Genomic DNA, 21,412 nt, shown 5'->3' with positions numbered 1-21,412 from the left:
AATGGGAATTGGTTTTTAGAACCCATAGTGTAAGAGGGCCAATGGTTTGGCCGGAGAAAGCCCCCGGGTAGTGTAAAGTTGTTAAAGTCATTTAGGAGATAGTTAGGATTGATGAACCTGTCGCACCATACGCAGCCACTTACCTGTGGTGATGATGATGACTCCACACCTGTGTTTTCTTTGTTTGTTGCAGGAAATGAGATTGCTGTGTGGATTTGTGAGACGCATCACGACGTGGATGAGACATTGGGGTGATTCCATCTCTCCCTCCCTAGGAGGGACTGATGATGAATTGGTAATGGCAAATTTTGATGGGCAGTTGGAGATGGCAAATTTTGATGAGAGTTGAAAATGGCAAATTTGATTGGTTAGGAGGGAGAGAAGACGAATTTGGTTTATGGGAGGAACGGGGAAGACAGTAGGGATGTTTGTTGATTTGTAAAGTAGATGTTTATGAGTAGTGTTGTGTTTTGTGGATACAGTAAGGGGTAAGGGAGGGGCCATGTAGGTTACCTGGTGGGGGGGGGGGGGGGGCGTACGATAGGAACGTACCTGTCTCACCTGGTTCCCATGTGCCCCCAGGGTGCATCACCTTACATTGCGTGCACTTTTGCGCCCTTACCACCTTACTCACTTGTTTCTTCTTTTGTCTCCCACCTCCGAGGATCTGGCTTTGGGGTAGAGAGAGAGGAGAGAGAGGTGCTGGCTGCGCAGTTGTGGGCCTGCACTTTCGCTGTTTGCTGCCGGGATCGATACACCATATGGACCGCAATGTTTGTGGCCACCCACAATGGACCGCAGTTCGTTTGCGGCCAAGCACCACCCGGGGATGGACCTATGGGTCAACGTGGCACCTATGCCATACAGGTGAACCACTTTTAGTTACCACCAAGTGCACCACAAGAAGAGCAAGAGACACCTGCAGGGTTAGGGGTTGTCGAATTTATTTTTATACCAATGAACAATGGTGACTGCACCGGATGGTGCTGACTGTGTGGTGGGGTGGTGCTTTTGATGCTGGGAAAGGGTGCTCTGCACGTTATTAAAGGCCGTCGGCCACAGAGCACTCGTGGGTTGGTGTATCGATGCTGGCAAGCGCGCTCTCTCTATGCATAACATCTGCATGTGTTCCTCCAAAGACAGGTCCTGGATCGTAGTGTAAATAGCAGCGTAGTCTTGTAAATAATGCTCCCTACCGGCTGTATGTTTAGTTTGAGGATTCTTTCCGGATTCGGTTATCCTGTGGGTGTGTTTCTGTGAGGAGAAGGGTGCAACGTCGCAGGGGGACATATTTACTCATTTGTGAATATCTGTAAAACTGTCGCACTCAGGGTAGAGTTAATAGTAGAGGGAACTACATTGCGTGCCACACTAAAGTAGGTAAAAATTTATCGGGTCGGGACGCCCCGAGGGTAGAGAAGGGTGCAATGTTGCGAATATGGAATTTGGCCTCCATATCCGCTTGTAAATATTCCCCTATTTTCTCCGATACTCCCCAACTTTCCCCAATCCCCCATTCCCTAGTCCCATTGCATGTAAATAACAATCAGTAGAGCCGACCTTCCCCTTATTCCCCCATTAAATGTCGTGCCCAGGTCCACCGCACCACACGTAGACAACTTTCGGACATCTTCCTAGTTATTCTTAATCTATGTCAGTTAAGGCCTCGTTTCCATTAATTATGACTCTTCGTTGCACCAGAATGTGATTATATGGCATCAGTAGTGAGTTTAGGACCTTTCCCATACCTCCTCCCATCTTCTTCCCCAAACAACAACAATAACAACAACTACAACAACAATTACAACAACAACAGAGGAGATGGCGGCGGAGCGGGGGAGGATGCGTCCTCACACCGGCTCGATTAGCTCCAGACCATGCGCTCCACGGGGTTACCCCGAAGGGGCTGGCTGTCAGCTCCTCGTCAGGGGCGGAGCCAGTAACCCCCCCCCGCACGCACCCAATGAGAAGCAACGTGCCGATTCCACGAGGCGGAGCTAACGAGCCGAGGGCATGTGACTCCCCGCCGGATATACGCGGCCACGCGCCGGATGTGAGGAGAGATGCGCCTCAGCTTGGAGACTGGAGAGAGAAGCCACCGCCACCCCCAGCGCGACGATACCTCCCCGCATCTCTGGACCGGACCGAGTCGATTCTGCCTTGAGCCAAGAGTGCACCTTGAGCCATCGCTACCTGCCTTTCCTTGCCATCAATCCCCGTGTGAGTCAGCATTTTGTCCCGTGTGTCTGTCGTCTGTCCGGGGTTAATATAAGAGTGTGTCTAAGTGCCTGTCTTCCTGTAATATACCTCTAGCCCCTGTAATCTAACCTTTTCCGCCTTAATATAACCTCCTCCGGAGGTCTTGAGAACTGAACCCCTGGTGTCGTATTGTGTGATTGTAATCCAGCCGGGTGTCTTCTTTTTCTTATTGAGCCAGCGTAGCGCGACTTCGTCAACGTCGAGTATAGTCGGGTAATTTGTGCGGACACGACGGCCATTCCGCTCGGCCCACTTTAACATCAAAGTCGTGTCTGTAACAATATCTATATATATATCTATATATATATATATATATATATATATATATATATATATATACAGACTTGGCATTTAATATGGAATATTTTTTTTCCTTGACTTGGGTTTACTTTCTTAACTCAGTATATCAATCTGGTGAGTTTCTTTTACACTTTGGTGATTTATTTGTCAAAAGAACCATGTCACTGATTGTCTGTCGCAGCAAGAAGTCAACAACAGGATTATATCACAGGTGGCATGGCAAAATGTACGGACAGGTGCATTTGACGATTGGCTTCACAGCCGGGTATACAAGGGTTGTTGCGTTCTGTATTAGTGGAAAACAACTGCTGCACATCTCCAAAAGTTATTGCCGCTTCCTCTGGAGATGGTACGTCAACTCGACAATGCTGTTTGTCATGGAGTCATGGCTTTACGAAATTACGGCATGAAAGAGCGTGCTGTTGCTCGGCAGTATGGCATCACTCAAGTTCAGGTGTCAAAGATCCTGAAACGAAATGCTCAGAGGGGTGTCCCTCCTCCAATACCAAGGCCAGGACGTCCGCGCAGAACCACAAGGAGGGATGATCGGCAGCTGCACCGGTTAGTCCGCAATGGCCGTACCAAGTCAGCTAATCGGCTTAGGGCTGAGTGGCAGCAACTGACAAATGTGCCTGTATCCAGAAGGCTAGTCAACCAACGACTGGTTCAAGCAGGCTATCGTGCCAGGCGTCCCCTGAGAAAGCCATGCCTGACCAGACAACACCGCCAGCGCCGATTGCAGTGGGCCAGAGAGCACCGTCAATGGCAGCCAGGACACTGGAATCACGTGATCTTCAGTGACGAGTCTAGATTCCTGGTCTATCGTCAAGATGGCCGTGTCCGAGTGCGCAGACAAGTGCATGAAGCCTACAACAAAGATTGTATAGTGCCAAGAGTCCAAGCTGGAGGTGGTGGGGTGACCGTTTGGGCTGCTTTTCATGCAGGGGGCAAAACTTACATGGTTGTTCTCAATGGAAACCTGAACCAGTTCAAGTACAGGGCCATTCTGGAAGAAACATTGCTTCCATTTGCTCGTGCAGCCTTTCGAGGAAACTTTGTCTTCCAATATGACAATGCGCGGCCTCATCCTGCTCGCATGATCCAACACTTTCTTGCTGACCGTGGTGTAGAGCATATGGAGTGGCCTGCGATGTCCCCAGATATGAATCCGATAGAGAACTTGTGGACAGAATTAACGCGTCAAATTGACCACTTGGACCAGCAGCCGACCTCTGTGCATGAATTGCAGCAGGCTATTGTCACTGCATGGCAAGCGATTCCTGTCCAAACCTTGGCAAATCTCGTGAACAGCATGCCTCAACGTGTACCTGCTCTCCTGAATGCTCGTGGGGGTTACACAAAGTACTGAACTGTAATTTTACTGTCCGAAATCCCAGTCGTAATTTAACTTTTGTTGTTGTTAAAAAATTTTTTGGCTAATGTGCAAAATAAAGAGATACTTCTGGAAAACGTACAGAAGTTTTAACACAGTACTGTCCATGAATTGAGTTCGATATCAGTTTACATCACTTTCAAGAATCAATGTATTTGTTTCGAAATGTCAAATGTGGTTTTTGTTTCTTTAAAAGTCACGTTAACAAAATCTAGAATAATTTCAACATAATTCCAATGAACTTTTGGTTCTAAGGCATCTTGAAAAGTAAGTTCACCCCCACAAAAAAAATATTCCATATTAAATGCCAAGTCTGTATATATATATATATATATATCTAGATATATATATATATATATCTCCTATATCGATATATTGTTGCCGTGGTTCAAATCCCCACTCCTGACAACAATTTGTTGCGGGGGCCGGGTTCAAAAATCTCCCTCTTTGACAACAATTTTGTTGCGTGATTCCCCTCGGTTAATACCGGAGAATCACGAATACCTTCAAGGTGCACGGACCAAGGTGCATGCGTGTGCCGAAGAACCACGTGATCGAACCCTCACTTTCCCACACCTTATGGGTGCCGAGCGGATTTGCACGGTGTGGAAAGCGGCGTTACCCCACAAGATTTATGGACCTGAGTCTAGTCAAATTTGGTCCCGGATGATGCGAGGCCAATGGAGAAAAGACATACCGAACAGGTTGGAAAGTAACAACAGAATGTACAGCCTTTTATTTTGAAGGCACAGAGAAACAGAGCTGGGGATACAGCTTACCAATTCTTACTTAATAATAACCCCGACTTGGCACCTTTACACTCTGACACACACACACACACACACACACACACACACACACACACACACACACACACTGGCAAAAAAGACACTGGTTAAGGGCGTACCGATCGATGTATGTGCTGAGATTCCTCGCAATTGGCCACGTCGTCTGGTGTGCGCAGTTCGTGGCTCGATGAGGTCAGGTCTGAAGGACGAACTCCAGCGCAGGTTGAGCTAGATTCAGCGCAGGTGGGACGAGCTGCCACGCAGGCAGCTGCCACACAGGTTATAGATTAGGTGGCGAGGCCGGTCGACGCCGCCTCGGCCAGGCTGGGCCCATTTCGCAATTAAAAGCTGAGCTGAATTATAGTAGTCAATCTTCTACGACCGCGAGTAAAAGCTGTATTATAGTAGTAAATTCATTCAAAAAGAACGAAAAATGTCGGGACGGGCCCCGGGAAGGTTATAGGCTAGGTGGCAAGGGCGGTCGAGGCCGCCTCGGCTGGGCTGGGCCCATTTCGCAATTAAAAGCAGAACTGAATTATCGTAGTCGATCTTCTACAGCCACGAGTAAAAGCTGAATTATAGCAGTAAATTCATTCTAAAAGAACCCGGCAATGCCCGGTGCATTCGGCTAGTATATATATATATATATATACATATATATATATATATATGTATATATATATTGTTACAGGTTTGAGATGTGTACAGCAAGGTCAATAAATGTTAAAGTTTTCCCCCCAAAGATAGTCACACAAGCAACACGTAGCCTCATTTGTAGTATAGTTATTTCCTAGTATGTGTAAGAATAGGCCCTTTCCAGTGTTAATTCTGCGTTGTGTAAAGACAGGAGAATAGGTCCTGCTTCTGCAAACCCATTCTACCTCTACAGGCATGATCCATTTTGCTGCCCTTTGCTTGCTCACTAGTCGAGTTAACATGAGGTAGGCCTAAAAAGGTGGGGGCGGCATTGAGGTCGGAGAGGCCGAGGCGATGACGGTAAGCATAAGCCGCCAATCAGGGCTCGGAGGTGGTTGCGTCAGAGGGCGTGGTGAGAAGAGTCTGGTGAGTTCCAGAAGGTTCGCGGGGCGGGCCGATATAACCCGATGCGCAAAGCCCTCAAGAGGACTTGCAGAGAGGGAGAGGACTCGCAGAGGAGAGGGAGCACTTGCGTCACGGAGCTGCGATAAGGGGACTTGATGAGAGAACTCGCATTGTCCCGCTTGATGAACTTGACCGTCACATGAGAACGCGCGCTAACCAACACCGAGGCAGTGAGGAAGAAGAGTTGGTCGCTAGATATACGTGGGCGCAGCCAGGCGAGTTTATAACGAACTTGCACATTTCAGCCAAGCGAGTGAACGAGGCTGACTAACCGCCCTTTGTCCTAAAAGCCATCCCGCCCTTTGCCGTAAAAGTCCTCCCTACCGTTCGCCCTGATATATCGCCTTTGCTCGAGAGACACGCTACGTGGCCCTGCCTTCGCCGATCTCCATCTTCACGGACATGCCGGGGACCGTGGAAAGCTGGACGAGGACCATCCTTGGGCACCCTGGGGAACACCTGCCCATCTGCAATACCCCGTGTGAGTGTGAGACGGGCCCGTTGTCTCTGGGATAATTAAGACTGTATAAGGATTTCTCTGTGTCTCTTCGTCCTTGAGCTGTATATACAGTCTCGTGAAAAAGTAAGTACACCCCATGTAAAGTTTTGACTTTTTCAACATATTTCAACATACAGCTAATTGATCTTCATTTCAACAATATTGATAGATAAAGGTGATATAATATAACAAATATCATGAAACATTTACATTTTGTAGTCCATTGTATAATTTAAATAAACATAAATGCAAATTTCGCATGTGGAAAAAGTAAGTACACCCCTACAATCTACATTTATCACTACTTCAAACACCTAAAATTAGAATCAGGTGCACCAGCTCAGGTGCAAATGATTAGAACATCATTAGAGAGGATCTTGGAGGAACCTGTCTAATTTAAACCACAGACATTTAGTTTGGTTTGCTCTTTGTTGTTGAAGTGTGCGGCGTCACCATGCCTAGATCAAAAAAGCTCTCTGAGGCCTTCAGAAAGAAGGTTGTAGATGCCTACGAGTCTGGGAAGGGATTTGAAAAGATCTCCAAACTATTTGAAATCAATCATTCGACTGTCCGGAAGATCATCTACAAGTGGAGAAGATTCCAAACAACTGCCAACTTGGTCAGGCCAGGCTGCCCCAGGAAGTTCAGCCTGAGAGCAGACCGCAAGATGCTGAAAGAGGTCTCTAAGAACCCCAGAATGTCATCACTGGACCTACAGGTAGCTCTTGCCACTGTTGATGTCAAAGTGCACGAGTCTATCATTAGAAAGAGGCTGCACATATTTGATCTACATGGGAGGTGTGCCAGGAGGAAACCTTTGCTGTCCAGAAAGAACATCAGGGCAAGACTAAAGTTTGCCAATGAACACCTAGGGAAAGACCAGCACTTCTGGAACAATGTGCTCTGGACAGATGAGTCAAAGGTAGAGCTATTTGGCCACAGTACCAGAAGACATGTTTGGCAAAAACCAAAGACAGCATTTGACCACAAGAACCTGATACCAACTGTAAAGCATGGTGGTGGAAATATTATGGTTTGGGGCAGCTTTGCTGCATCAGGGCCTGGGCAGCTCACCATCATAGAATCCACTATGAATTATTCATTGTACCAGAAGGTGATTGAGGATAATGTGAGGCCATCTGTCAGAAAGTTGAAGCTCAACTGAAGGTGGACCTTGCAACATGACAATGACCCTAAACATGCCAGTAAATCCACCAAGGAATGGCTGAAAAGAAAGAAATGGAGGGTTCTGGAATGGCCAAGTCAAAGCCCGGATCTAAATCCCATCGAGATGTTGTGGGGGGGTTTGAAACGAGCTGTGCATGCAAGAAACCCCTCAAACATCGCACAGCTGAAATAATTCTGCATGGAGGAGTGGGCAAAAATTTCTCCCAGTCGATGTCAGAGACTGGTAGACAGTTATAAGAAACGCCTACTTGAGGTTGTTTCTGCCAAAGGGGGCAATACCACCTATTAGAGCCAAGGGTGTACTTACTTTTTCCACATGCGAAATTTGCATTTATGTTTATTTAAATTATACAATGGACTACAAAATGTAAATGTTTCATGATATTTGTTATATTATATCACCTTTATCTATCAATATTGTTGAAATGAAGATCATATAGCTGTATGTTGAAATATGTTGAAAAAGTCTAAACTTTACATGGGGTGTACTTACTTTTTCACGTGACTGTACGTGTAATAATAATTAAACCAATCTGTTCTTTCTTCTTGATTCGACCGTCTTTGTGGTTTCATCATTGACTAAGCGTGGCACGAATAAGATCGCTTAAATCCGGGTCCATTAATTATAACTGTGCGGATCACGTGTACGCAAACCGCTCGGCGTATTCCAACCTCACGTGGTTCGTGCGAGGCTTGTTTCCTCGCTTCCAGGGCAGCGCGAGTACTTAGGTACGAGCGAGAATTTTGTCCCGAAACCCTATTTGGCGCTGTCCGGAAGGGACGTAATAAGTCTCGGTTCACGCCAGGCCAGTAAAGACAAGGGAATTAATCCCCCCTTGATAAGGGGAGAAGGCCGGCGAGAGACCCGCAACAATATATATAATAGCTGAATGCACTTGGCGTTGCCCGGGTTCTTTTTGAATGAATTTAATCTTCTGTACATAGGTCTGACATGAGCCCAGTATCAGTTGGTGCTCAACGATTCCTTGTTCTTTCTTCTGTCGGGCCCCGTGAGAGAGAATTTTGAAAGCATGTGTTGCAGTCAGTCAGATATTCTTATTAAGTGCATAAGTTGTACTTCGAGAGAATTTTGAAAGAAGAAGACGATTTAATGCAAAATGGGCCCAGCCCGGCCGAGGCGGCCTCGACCGGCCTTGCCACCTAGCCTATAACCTTCCCGGGGCCCGTCCCAACATTTTTTGTTTCAGAGGTTTGCTCCTATCTTTCACCATTCAGGAGATTAGCGTGTGCAGACAAACAAACAAACAAACAAACAAAAACTTTCTTATATATATATATAATATATATATACATATACATATATATATATATATACATATGCATATACATACACACTCCATCGTACCACACCTGCAGCGGGATTAAGACCATATAGTTACATTTCAACCACTGGCGGGCATAGTTAGATTAAATCATGGCCAGATTAGAAAGCTTGTCCACAATCATCGTTCTGGGAAAAATTGTATCTGACGTACATTAAAGATGCTGGAAAGCTGTGCTTGCTACGGTTGTACCAACGTTCTTGAGGTCTGACAGATCTACTGTAATCTCTATATCCCAGAGAGGAATGACCCTTCCTGTCGCCACTGTAGGGACCTAATGTGCTACTTTACAATAAATGCAGGCCCACATGAAACTGGCATAGAAATACTGGTCAACCAACTATTTAATCTGAATTCAATAAAGGGGGAAATATCAATGAATTATCTCATAATTTCTACCTCAGATTGAGTGCTACATCACATAATGCCGGATATTATTTTACATTGAGCTTTTCACAGGGAATCACTGGGTTAATGGATTTGATGAAACCCATCATTTAATTATTAATTTGCAACCTTTCGTTCAACATTTTACTTTATTCCCACTACTGTGTACTCTACTGGACCTTTAACAGTGAATGTGCAGTGCATTCAGAAAGTATTCAGACCCCTTCACTTTTTTCACATTTTGTTATGTTGCAGTCTTATGCTGAAATCGTTTAAATTCATTTTTTCCCTCGTCAATCTACACTCAATAACCCATAATGACAAAGAGAAAACAAGATTTTAGAAAGTTTTGCAAATTTATTTAAAAGAAAAAAACTGAAATATCACATTTACATAAGTATTCAGACCCTTTGCTATGACACTTGAAATTTAGCTCAGGTGCCTCCCATTTCTCTTGATCATCTTTGAGATGTTTCTACACCTTGATTGGAGTCCACCTGTGGTAAATTCAATTGATTGGACATGATTTGGAAAGGCACACACCTGTCTATATAAGGTCTCACAGCTGACAATGCATATCAGAGCAAAAACGAAGCCATGAGGTCGAAGGAACTGCCTGCAGAGCTCAGAGACAGGATTGTGTCGAGGCACAGATCTGGGGAAGCTTACAAAAAAAATTCTGCTGCATTGAAGGTTCCCAATAGCACAGTGGCCTCAATAATTCTTAAATGGAAGAAGTTTGGAACAACCAGGACTCTTCCTAGATCTGGCTGCCCAGCCAAACTGAGCAATCGGGGGAGAAGGGCCTTGGTAAGAGAGGTGACCAAGAACCCGATGGTCAATCTGGCTGAGCTCCAGAGATCCTGTGTGGAGATGGGAGAAACTTCCAGAAGGACAACCATCACTGCAACACTCCACTGATATGGGCTTTATGGCAGAGTGACCAGACAGAATCCTCTCCTCATTGAAAGACACATGAAAGCCCGCTTGGAGTTTGCAAAAAAAGCACCTAAAGGACTCACACTGTGAGAAACAAGATTATGTGGTCTCATGAAACTAAGATTGAACTGTTTGGCCTCAATTCTAAGCGTCATGTCTGGAGGAAACCAGGTACCGCTCATCACCTGCCCAATACCATCCCAACGGTGAAGCATGGTGGTGGCAGCATCATGCTGTGGGGGTGTTTTTCAGCAGCAGGGATTGGGGGGCTGGTCAGGGTTGAGGGAACAATGAACGGAGCAAAGTAGAGATATCCTTAATGAAAACCTGAAAGAGTGCTCAGGACCTCAGACTGGGCCGAAGGTCCACCTTCCAACAGGACAATGACCCTAAGCACACAGCAAAGACAACGCAGGAGTGGCTTCGGGACAACTCTGTGAAGGTCCTTGAGTGGCCCAGCCAGAGCCCTGACTTGAACCCAATCGAACATCTTTGGAGAGACCTGTAAATGGCTGTCCACCGACAGTCCCCATCCAACCTGACAGAGCTTGAGAGGATCTGCAGAGAAGAATGGCAGAAAATCCCCAAATCCAGGTGTGCAAAGCTTGTCGCGTCATACCCAAGAAGACTTGAGGCTGTAATCGCTGCCAAAGGTGCTTAAACTAATTACTGAGTTAAGGGTCTGAATACTTATGTCAATGTGATATTTCAGTTTTTTCTTTTTAATAAGTTTGCAAAACTTTCTAAAATCCTGTTTTCTCTTTGTCATTATGGGGAATTGAGTGTAGATTGATGAGGGAAAAAATGAATTTAAACGATTTCAGCATAAGGCTGCAACATAACAAAATGTGAAAAAAGTGAAGGGGCCTGAATACTTTCTGAATCCACTGTAAGTTCATGTGATACTGAAAAAGGCAGGGAGTTTTTTGATAATGTAGAACTAGTGGATTAGAGCTAAGACTTTCTGGAGTTTTCACGTGACAACGCATCCAGGCACATGCGGGTTCTCCGAGCTCTGTTGCCCGGAATGGTGATGGTGGACAGGCTTTATAATGTGGCCATGTTATTTGTACGCGCTGAATGGGGAGCGTGCGCAGTCTAGTTGGTGGATGTAAATCTATGATTAAAACCATTAATGTCTGGGATGCCAGTCTTATCTCTTCACTGTTAAGCCACATCAAATATGTGAACGAAAGAGAATTATGCACTCCATATGAAGGGGAGAAATATAGATAAATTAAAATGGTCTGGACAACAAGCCGTCACAGGGGAATCGATGCTGGAATTTTTTTTTGAAATGTTGGTCGCAATAATCACATTTTGTTTCCACAGGAGATGATTATTAGTGACCTTGGAGCAGAAACGACTTACATGGTGGCTGTCGCTGTGGTTCCTCAACATGGAGAAGAGATGCGGAGTTTGCCTAAGAGCATCACAACAAAAGCAGCTGGTCAGCTAGGTCACATGTCATCATAAAATGTTGTTGTTGGTATTTGTTTCATTGCATTCCACGTGTTTGTCAATATGTATTTGATCATGAGAGACAAAAATATAGCTTGCAGAAGAGCCGAGAGCTATGCACACTCACCCATGAGCTATCCCAGCTTGTGTTCAAATTGTGGTCCAGCTATAAACTGTCACCCTGGCGTTTCGCAGGGCAAGACATCAATGTGTGTGCCGTCCCTCGGATGGACCTTCAAACAGGGTGTCCAGTCTACTAGCAATATTGGGTGGATTTTAAATATCCCACAGTTTGCTTTGTGAATAGTCGGTAAGTTATCGCAGGTATTCTGCACTTTGGTGCTGTCAACTTGGGCCAGCCATTTTTTTTTAAGAATTGGGCCAAAAACGCTCTCAGGCAGACCCCCTCAAGGAATTGGAAATAATTGGGGCGATGTGCACATAAAAGTGGGATTTTAACATGTTTTCATACGTTTTGATAGCCATTTTGTACTTTTTCGACACAAATAATGGAGGTCAATTACATTATTTTAACATTCCATGGTTAATTAATTGGTAAACTACTCAAAATGTTTTTGGAAAAAGAACAAAAGTGACTGTCAGGGTGGTTTGCATTCACAATGCTCTTTTAGTTTTAGGCGATCATACAGTCGTGGCCAAAAATATTGGCACCCTTGCACTTTTTTCAAATAACATTTTTTTCCCCAAAAATAGGTTGAATTTGACAAAAGTATTTGGTCTCCACAATTCTTTATTTCACTGTTAATATTACAGAACCTTTGTTTTTGATTCAGAACTTAATATATCCTTTTAAATCAGAAAATAAAAAGAAATTTCATTGACAATTATTGACACCCTCGACTTAATAGTTGGTAGCACAGCCTTTGGACAAAATAACTGCAGTCAAGCGCTTCCTATAGCCATGAATGAGCTTCCTCCACCTCTCTACTGGCAGCTTGGCCCACTCTTCTAGTGCAAACTGCTCCAGTTCTCCCAGAATTGAAGGGTGCCTTCTCCAAACTGCTCTTTTCAGATCTCCCCACAGGTGTTCAATGGAATTTAGATCCGGACTCATTGCTGGCCACTTCAGAACAGTCTAGCGTTTTGTCTTGAACCATTCCTGGGTGCTTTTGAAGTGTGTTTGGGGTCATTGTCCTGCTGCAAGACTCATGACCTTCGATGGAGACCCAGCTTTCTGACACTGGGTTGAACATTGCACTCCAAAATGCCTTGGTAATCTCCTGATTTGATGATGCCATGCACACATTCAAGGCACCCAGTGCCAGAGGCAGCATAGCAACCACAAAACATCACTGAACCTCCTCCATGTTTGACTCTGGGGAAGGTGTTCTTTTATTTGAAGGCTTCATTTTGTTTTCTGTAAACATAGAGATGATGTGCTTTACCAATAACCTCAAATTTGGTCTCATCTGTCCACAGGATGTTCTCCTCGAAGGGTTTTGGCTTGTTCAGGTGTGTTTTGGAAAACTCCAGTTGAGCTTTCTTATGTCTCTCTCTCAGCAGTGGGGTCCTCCTGGGTCTCCTACCATAGAACCCCCTTTCATTGAGTTGGCAAAGGATGGTGCGAGTTCAAACTTTCGTACCTTGTGTCTGAAGGTCAGCTTGAATCTGTTTGGTTGTTGATCGAGGTGCTTTCTCCACCATTCGAACAATCCTTCGCTGCAATCTTCGATCAAGTTTTCTCTTGCGGCCACGTCCAGGGAGGTTGGCTACAGTGCCATGGGCCTAAACTTCCTGATAACATTGCGTAAGGTGCATCAAGGTCTCTGGAGATGGACTTGGAGCCTTGAGATTGTCCATGCTTGGCTGCAATATTGTGTCTGATCTCCTCAGACAATTCTCTGGTTTTCTTTCTTTTCTCCATGCTCATTGCGGTACACACGGTGGCATAAAACAGCAGAATGACTCCTTTTCTATATTCAAACTGGTTGAATGAGTCAATTTTATATTGCAGGCACCTGCAACTCACCATAGGTGAGTTCAATTCCAAAGTAAAGGAGAATCACCTGCTTGAAATCTAATTATTTCTAACAACTTCTAAAAGGTGCCAATAATATTGTCCGGGCCATTTTAGGATTTCTGTGTGGAATAAGCTGAGATTTAGTAATTTTATTCAGCTTTTTTGTTTTGTTCCACTGCAAACCAAATGAATACATATGTGGATACCAAAATATTTTTTAATTTCAACAGTTTTCTGGAAGATTTGGTCCATTATTTGAAAAAAGTGCATGGGTGCCAATATTTTTGGCCACGACTGTAAAATAATGGCTAATTGCTGAAAGTTTTGTGCAGTCATAGCCACATCATCTCGAAATGAATATTTGTTTTGACGTCGCACCTGCAAAAAAAATTCTGCATATTTAAAAGCTAACGGTGAACATTGTATAATGTGTCATGGATAGCATTTTGAATTGATGTAACGGTGACCTAAGGTGTCAAACCTGCTGAATGTTGGAGTGGATTAGCTGGACAGTTCGTTGATAGAACTCTCATGCAGATGAGTATGTTTTAGTTGTGCAAAATGATTAGAAATGAACATGCTCACATGCAATCCAAGCATTCTTACTCGTTGCATATATTACCATCATCGAATGTCACATTTTAGCCCATCGCCGTGACAATGTGTCTGAAACCGCAGCAGAATTGTGTCCGAGTTTTAGAAGCATTGGAACCATCATTCATTCAAACCTGAAATTCAATAAACTATGCTCCTGCTGGGTTAAAAGCAATCGTCGTGTGTTTGATTAGGACATAAATTCCTTAACCAACCCACTGTGGTCAGGAAGTGTCACCAGATCATTTGAATATTCTCGAAGCATTTAAGGAGCATCTGGTTTGCATCAAGTTGCAAAGTGATGAGGATGTGAAAGCAGAGATCCTGAAATGGCTGCAGACCAGACTCGGTGGCGTAATGGTTGGAGCATCCGCTCTGAGTATGGGAGGGTCTGCACTTCGAACTTTGGTCAGGTTATAATAAATACTTTAAAATGGTACATGCTCCATGCATAGCCTGGTGTTGCCTTAGCGGTTAGGGTGTCGGCTTGGGATCCTAGGATCCTGGGTTCGAATCCCGGTCGATCGCTGAATTAACGCCAGGGGGGTTGACTCAGCCTGTCATCCTTCCGAGGTCGGCAAATTGAGTACCAGCTTGCTGGGATGAATGATCACGGTGTGTACACCGATTTAGAATAGGTACACGGTATCCCTGCGCATCGTAAGAGCGTGACCAAGGGTTGGCGTCAGGAAGGGCATCCGGCCATAAAAACATTGCCTCAAACAGGGAACCATGATTGTCATGGGGCCCGCAAGGCTAACCCGCTCTAGCCGGGAAAAATGGCCTTAAAACGATCATTCATTCATTCATTCATTCATGCTCATGCCTCCTTCTTAAAAAGGATAGTGCATGGACAAACATCCACGGGTTGGCAACCATTCGCGGGCTTGATGTGCTTAATGGCCTGCTTCATTGAAGTTCCTTGTAGGGTAACTCGTGTTTGTAAAGTGTGCCTCTGTCAGTAAGGCCTGTGCTTTGGCATTACCATGCCACCGCACATGTGGGACAAATGCACAGGTCGAGTCAGCAAAAAAAACTTGAAAAATTGGGTAAATTCCTTTCTGATTTTCATAGAAAGAATAGTGACCCAGGTGATGTTGTAATAAAAATGTTGCTTAACTTTTAGATGTAAATGACGGAAATTATAGAAATGTATGAGACCTACAGTTTTCAAAATATTTGTTTAATCTGATTCAAAAAGCTTTGTTCATACATTCACTGCAGCTTGACACTCTAATGTTACATATTACATGTTGCACTGTTAGATGTCATGTGTGCATTAATTAGAAATAAGCAAAGCTGTTTCTGCTTATAAATAATATGGAGTCGAAGATTGCTGTTAAGTGAACGTGGGTGGGTTAAGTGATGGTTATAGTGGATTACATCATTGTCCGCACTGTATTGATAACACAGTTGTGTTCATCGATTAAGTTGTGAATGTAAAAGGTGAAGGCATTTAACTATCCAGAAGCCAAAACTCATGGAGGAGCAAAACAACAGAGGGAGGTAGTAGACCGACAGATTGACAGAGGGGTAGAGGGTAACAGGCTTAGAAATACCGGTACACAAATGAAAAATCACTCCATAGAGCAACACTTGGCAAAACAGAACAAAGTAGAATGGCACTCAGTAGAGCATCCCTTTCACCTCAAAAATAATTAGTGGTTGAATTCAGTTACCTGATTTGCAAATCGTCTTCAAATATTAAGTTAATTGGATGAAAATTGACAATTTTAGAAATCTGGACTGTGTTGACCTTTTGGCCTATGCTGATCTCAAAAATAGTTGGTGGTTGAATTCAGTTCGCTGATATGCAAACCTATTCAAATTTCAAGTCAATCCGATGAAAATTGAGGATTTTAGAAATTTTAAAAAAGTGGTCGACCTAGGTTAACCTTTTCACCTCAAAAACAAATAGGATTCTGTCGGACCATCAAACTCTACCATTTGGTGAACTTTCGTGAAGATCAGTTTAAAATTGTGACCTCGAGGCAAGTATAAGTGAGCAGACAGACAAACACACAAACCGAAGTGATCAACATACTTGTCAAAAAGAAATGTTTGCCAAGTAATAAACAGAGATTAGAGATTGAGAGGGGAAGAGGTAGTCGAGAGGAAAAAGGGATGGAGTCAGCAAGAGTCAGAGAGATGGTGAGTGCGCATACAGGAAGTACAGGGCTGGTGATGGCTACCGGCCTTGAAAGACTGGGGAGAAGAACATGAGAGACACAGACAGTGAGCTCGTCAGACAAATGAAAAGTGGGATGAAGGTGGAAGTTGAGTATCAAGATGAATTTTGAAAAGGTAGAGATTCAAGAGGTTATGCTTTCCTCGCGAAGCGAACTGTTCCTATACTGGGAAGGCATAAGCACCACCTTCTCGTACTACAATCTGGCCTAGTCCTACTGCAATCACACCTTCTACCAGGCCAGAAAGATATTCCTGTGGGATGCTGTCCCATCTTATTCCAGTGGCTGGAACATTTATTTGATATACAATAATTGAGTTTCTTTCCCTTGACCTCTGCTATATCATACTCCCTAACATCAACAAGGAAGCCAAGAGGGCAGTCACACTGAGGGCATCGTCTCTTTCAAGTTTTCTTTAAAGATTGGAGAGTCACTGGCACTTTGGGCAGAAGATAATATGCACGCCGAGCCGGGTTCAATTCGAAGGATGAAGAGTTGCTCGGTCGCTTTTCAACGCAGCTGTTGTCTAAGTGAACGCATCGTTCTGCCAAACGATGTCGTGATATAATGTGAACACGCGAATGAAGGACCACACTTGGAAAAGTGGGGTCGTGCTCAAATCTAATGAGCACTGCACTCGCATGCAATCGCGGAACATGCACACAACGAGGAAAGTCAAAATGTTCAGCTTCCCAATCATGACTCGGAACACCTTAGAATAATTACTCCCATTGGGATGGAATACAGAGGCATTATTCTCCCGAAATCCAAGCAGGCCAAATGCTAAAATATTCAAATAATGATCTGACTGGTGAGATTGCTCTGAATCCATTGGCAATGTTTCTGATTGAAATGAAGATGGAGAAATTTTATTTCAGTATTTTAGTATTTAATGCAGTCATTCAATAATGCTTGAATAATCCATCAGAATATGAAACTTTGAAATTATAAAGGATACAGGTAATCCAGAGGATCACTCAAATTCATTATCGCCTTTATCCGGATCCGCCATGCTATCATCTATCCTCCTCAAGTTCCTCGAGAAGTGTGATTATGTTTGTTAGATAATGATGCCTTCAATAAAAAAATATGGCACACCACAACTAGTATAGTAGTTAAGAAATCTATATATAAAAAACACAGTTTGTGTGTGTGTGTGTGTGTGTGTGTGTGTGTGTGTGTGTGTGTGTGTGTGTGTGTGTGTGTGTGTGTGTGTGTGTGTGTGTGTGTGTGTGTGTGTGTGTGTGTGTAATGTTACCGATAGACTCTTAAACGGAGAGGCTTACGTGCTTGATATTTGACATAGACATGGCCATTGAGCGTGGGACGAACATGGCCGAACTCAAAATATTTGACGATCCATATTTTTTATTCATATTTACCTCAGCGCACGGAATAAACGGAATCACAGCAGGTGGGCGCTGATTCGTTCAGAGCGATCACGTGATGACGCCAGACGCTATGACGCTATGAACGATATGACGCTATGAAAAAAAAAATCGCTATGAAACGTTATGACGCTATGAACGATATGACGCTATGAACGCTATGACGCTATGAAAAAAAAATCGCTATGACGCTATGAAACGCTATGAACGATATGACGCTATGACGCTATGAAAAAAAAATCGCTATGACGGTATGACGCTATGACGCTATGACGCTATGAACGCTATGAACGCTATGAACGCTATGACGCTATGACGCTATGAACGCTATGACGCTATGAACGCTATGAAAAAAAAAATCGCTCGCTTTGCCAAGGGGCTCGCTCCCTCCCCCTCCCCTCCCCCGCCCGGCAATGCCGGGTACTTCTGCTAGTAACTTATAATAGGAGCAGGGTGGTGTCGCATCTTGGAGTATTCACTTCATTATCAGGGAAGACTGGAGGGTGGTGTCGGGGTTTGGAGGAGGAGGTTTTCCTCACCTTACTTAATGTATCGGTTTACTTACCTTACGCATGCTATTAATGAAAAAGGAAACCGATAGCTATGGAATAATGAGGTAAAAAAAAAATTCAAGTTATTCACATTTATGGGGTAAAAGGTTCAGCTTTTTAATCAAATGATGTACAGTACTTTGAATAAGAGACATTATATGATCAGGATCAAGTTTGTCCCCGTTTATTGTGAAATATTTAATAGGGGCTATCCAGATGAACGATCCTTTGCCTTTGATGTTAGCTTGAATCTATATTAGGCCAGAAAAAAAAAATGAGTTGGTGATCGTCCCCGCCCGACCCTACGAAACACACCCGACCCGAAACTTTTTTTATTTTTTATTTTGAAAAAAATCATTCAAAAACGATCTTTTCACAGTCAAATTTGGCGCCGTTCTGCACCGCATGCGCAGTGCGTGCTGCGCAGTGCATGCTGCGCAGACGGTCGCAAGTGCCTCAGGCAACTTCACCCATTTTACGTTAGCCATTCATGGCGGCTATTGTGTGAGATTTTTCCCGCTGAAATCTGTATCGATTCGTGATAGAATCGGCTTGAAATGCCTATTGTGATCGCATCAATAGCCCGTGAGGGCTCTTCCAAGACGGTGAAGGACTGGTTTGCGTGCAATATCGAGTTGGATGTTACAATCCCCATCATATTTTTGCTCACCATTTTGGATAAACACATTTACATCAAATGAAAAAGATATAGATTCATGAAAATATCAATTAAAAACACCTCAGAATACATTCTCTTGTGACTATAATGTATATCTCTTCTTAGTAATATCAAAATTGAACATAACTCCAAAGTTTGAAAAACATATCAGGTGATTTCCACCAACAAAATTAGAGGAATAATATCTCATGTGGTGAGTAAGATACAGTTTCTGATCAAATATAGCCGTGATTGAATGAATGAATGAATGAATGAATGAATGATCGTTTTAAGGCCATTTTTCCCCGCTAGAGCAGGGGTTAGCCTTGCGGGGCCCATGACAATCATGGTTCCCTGTTTGAGGCAATGTTTTTTATGGCCGGATGCCCTTCCTGACGCCAACCTTTGGTCGCCTCTTACGATGCGCAGGGATACGGTGTACCTATTCTAAACTGGGGTACACACCATACCAGGGAACGATATAAAAACAAGGAAACACAAAAACTGTCTGAACCAATCTGAACTGTGCTTCCCCTATAGAACTAGCGTACGACTCTGCTGGCTATGAAATGCTCTGCATCCACTGTGGTACTGAGGAGAATTTGGTTGAAAAGGCAGGGCAGTACCCTCAATGTAACATTTGTACTGCAAAGCCAGTACCAAAGCGTGGCAGAAATCTTGTTCAACATGCTCAATAGTTTCAAGGTGCCAAGGGCATGGTGTTTATCTGTTTTTCCGATGTCATGGTGGATATACATGTACAGGTGTCTTGCCCTTTCACTACCAAGCTCAGCTAGGACATTCAACATCATCCAAAATCACACAAACACTGTGTTTCATAGAGATTTGGGCAATGTCTGTAAATCTGTGAGATGAATGAAGAAATTAAATCATTTTGAGGAGAAAGGAGTCTTTATTTCATATTTTTCCATGTCAACAAAACTCAATGGAAAGTAGGAAAAAAAAATAAAAAATAAAAATAAAAACCTCCCTCCCTACCCGAACTTTTGAGAAAAAAGGACGATCACCAACTCATTTTTTTTATCTGGCCTTATAATAGGCGAAGATGATTCTGTTGGACGTCTGTCCGGGGGTGTGGCTTACTCGGTTTGCAGAGTAGCCGTAGCTCCTGCTCCAGTGCTCCACCCACTCCTTCTCGAATAGCTTTGAGGCCTGTTTAGTTAGGCCCGTGCTGTCTTTCTCTCTCACACAGATTTATTTCAATTCTAATTCGATATATCATTTCATTTTTCACAGTCGCTAACATAGTTTTAGACTCGGGTGAAAAAAAACGGGAAGAAAATACAATGAAAGTTGCCGTTTATAGAACGAAATGAATTCTCAAACGCCTGTAACTTCAAGGCCATTGAGTCTCTCTCACGCCTTTATCTCCAATCTAACTCACCATATGATTTCATTTTTATCGATGGTTTTACTTTTAGACTCGGTGTCAGCAATAATTGAGAACATTCCACACACGCGGGAAAATGCAGAGATAGATTTTTAAAAATCGCGTCATGGTGTATCATACACCGCCCAACATGACACCGCCGGCAACGTGTCAATATATATAAAAAATTCGCTTTTGCTTTTCCGTTAAGATATATTACTTTTTCGTTTGATGACAGTCGTCACAAAAACGTCAACAATGATGCCGACATATATTTCTTCGTTTTTATTTCATTCAACATTATTAGCCGGAAGTAAAATATGTTTCAGGAAATTACCGAGATATTTCTTCGTTTTTTTTATTAGTTATGTGCGCATACACTTTAAATAGGTTTATTTGAAATCTTTAATTTCTACAAACATTCCACACACGCGGGAAAATGCAGAGATATATATTTTAAAATCGCGTCATGGTGTATCATACACCGCCCAACATGACACCGACGGCAATGTGTCGATATATATTTAAAATTCGCTTTTGCTTTTCCGTTAAGATATATTACTTTTTCGTTTGATGACAGTCGTCACAAAAACGTCAACAATGATGCCGACATATATTTCTTCGTTTTTATTTCATTCAACATTATTAGCCGGAAGTAAAATATGTTTCAGGAAATTACCGAGAGATATTTCTTCGTTTTTTTTATTACCTTCGCAAAAGCGGAAGGTTATGTTTTGATCGCTGTGTATTTATTTGTATGTCTGTGTGTGTGTGTGTATGTTATTCGCATAACTCAAAAAGTATTCAACCGAATTGCATGAAATTTGGTGGGATGATTGGTTATTATACGGGACACATTTGATTAGATTTTGGGAGCAATCGGGTCAAAGGTCAAGGTCAAGGTCACGAAAAGGTCAAAATCGTATTTTTACCAAGTACAGAACAGTAGCTGCGGCGAAGGTATGCGCTCTACCGAGTGCCCGTTCTAGTTAGTTATGTGCGC

The 21,412-nt window shown here is 43.4% G+C and overlaps 2 protein-coding genes across 3 annotated transcripts in view; both read left to right on the top strand.

Annotated features, from left to right (window-relative positions):
- The window catches only part of LOC137424305 (receptor-type tyrosine-protein phosphatase delta), a 413,851-nt gene that overhangs the window by 212,603 nt on the left and 179,836 nt on the right, over window positions 1-21,412 (top strand). The window contains exon 16 of the mRNA XM_078772183.1: window positions 11,530-11,647. Within this exon, the coding sequence (XP_078628309.1) occupies window positions 11,530-11,647 (118 nt within the window). The remainder of the gene's footprint in view (window positions 1-11,529; window positions 11,648-21,412) is intronic.
- The window catches only part of MED8 (mediator complex subunit 8), a 313,799-nt gene continuing 293,011 nt past the window's right edge, over window positions 625-21,412 (top strand). The window contains exon 1 of one of the 2 annotated variants that reach the window (XM_078772159.1): window positions 625-867. In XM_078772159.1, coding sequence (XP_078628285.1) covers window positions 772-867 — 96 coding nt within the window. In that variant the 5' untranslated portion in view covers window positions 625-771. The remainder of the gene's footprint in view (window positions 868-21,412) is intronic. The other variant, XM_078772177.1, reaches the window with a different exon arrangement.

This window comes from Myxine glutinosa, chromosome 1 (genome assembly GCF_964187855.1).
Source record: "Myxine glutinosa chromosome 1, kmMyxGlut1.1, whole genome shotgun sequence".
NCBI classification, from domain to species: domain Eukaryota; kingdom Metazoa; phylum Chordata; class Myxini; order Myxiniformes; family Myxinidae; genus Myxine; species Myxine glutinosa.
Note: the sequence above shows the minus strand (reverse complement) of the source record. Positions and strands in the feature narration are given on the sequence as shown.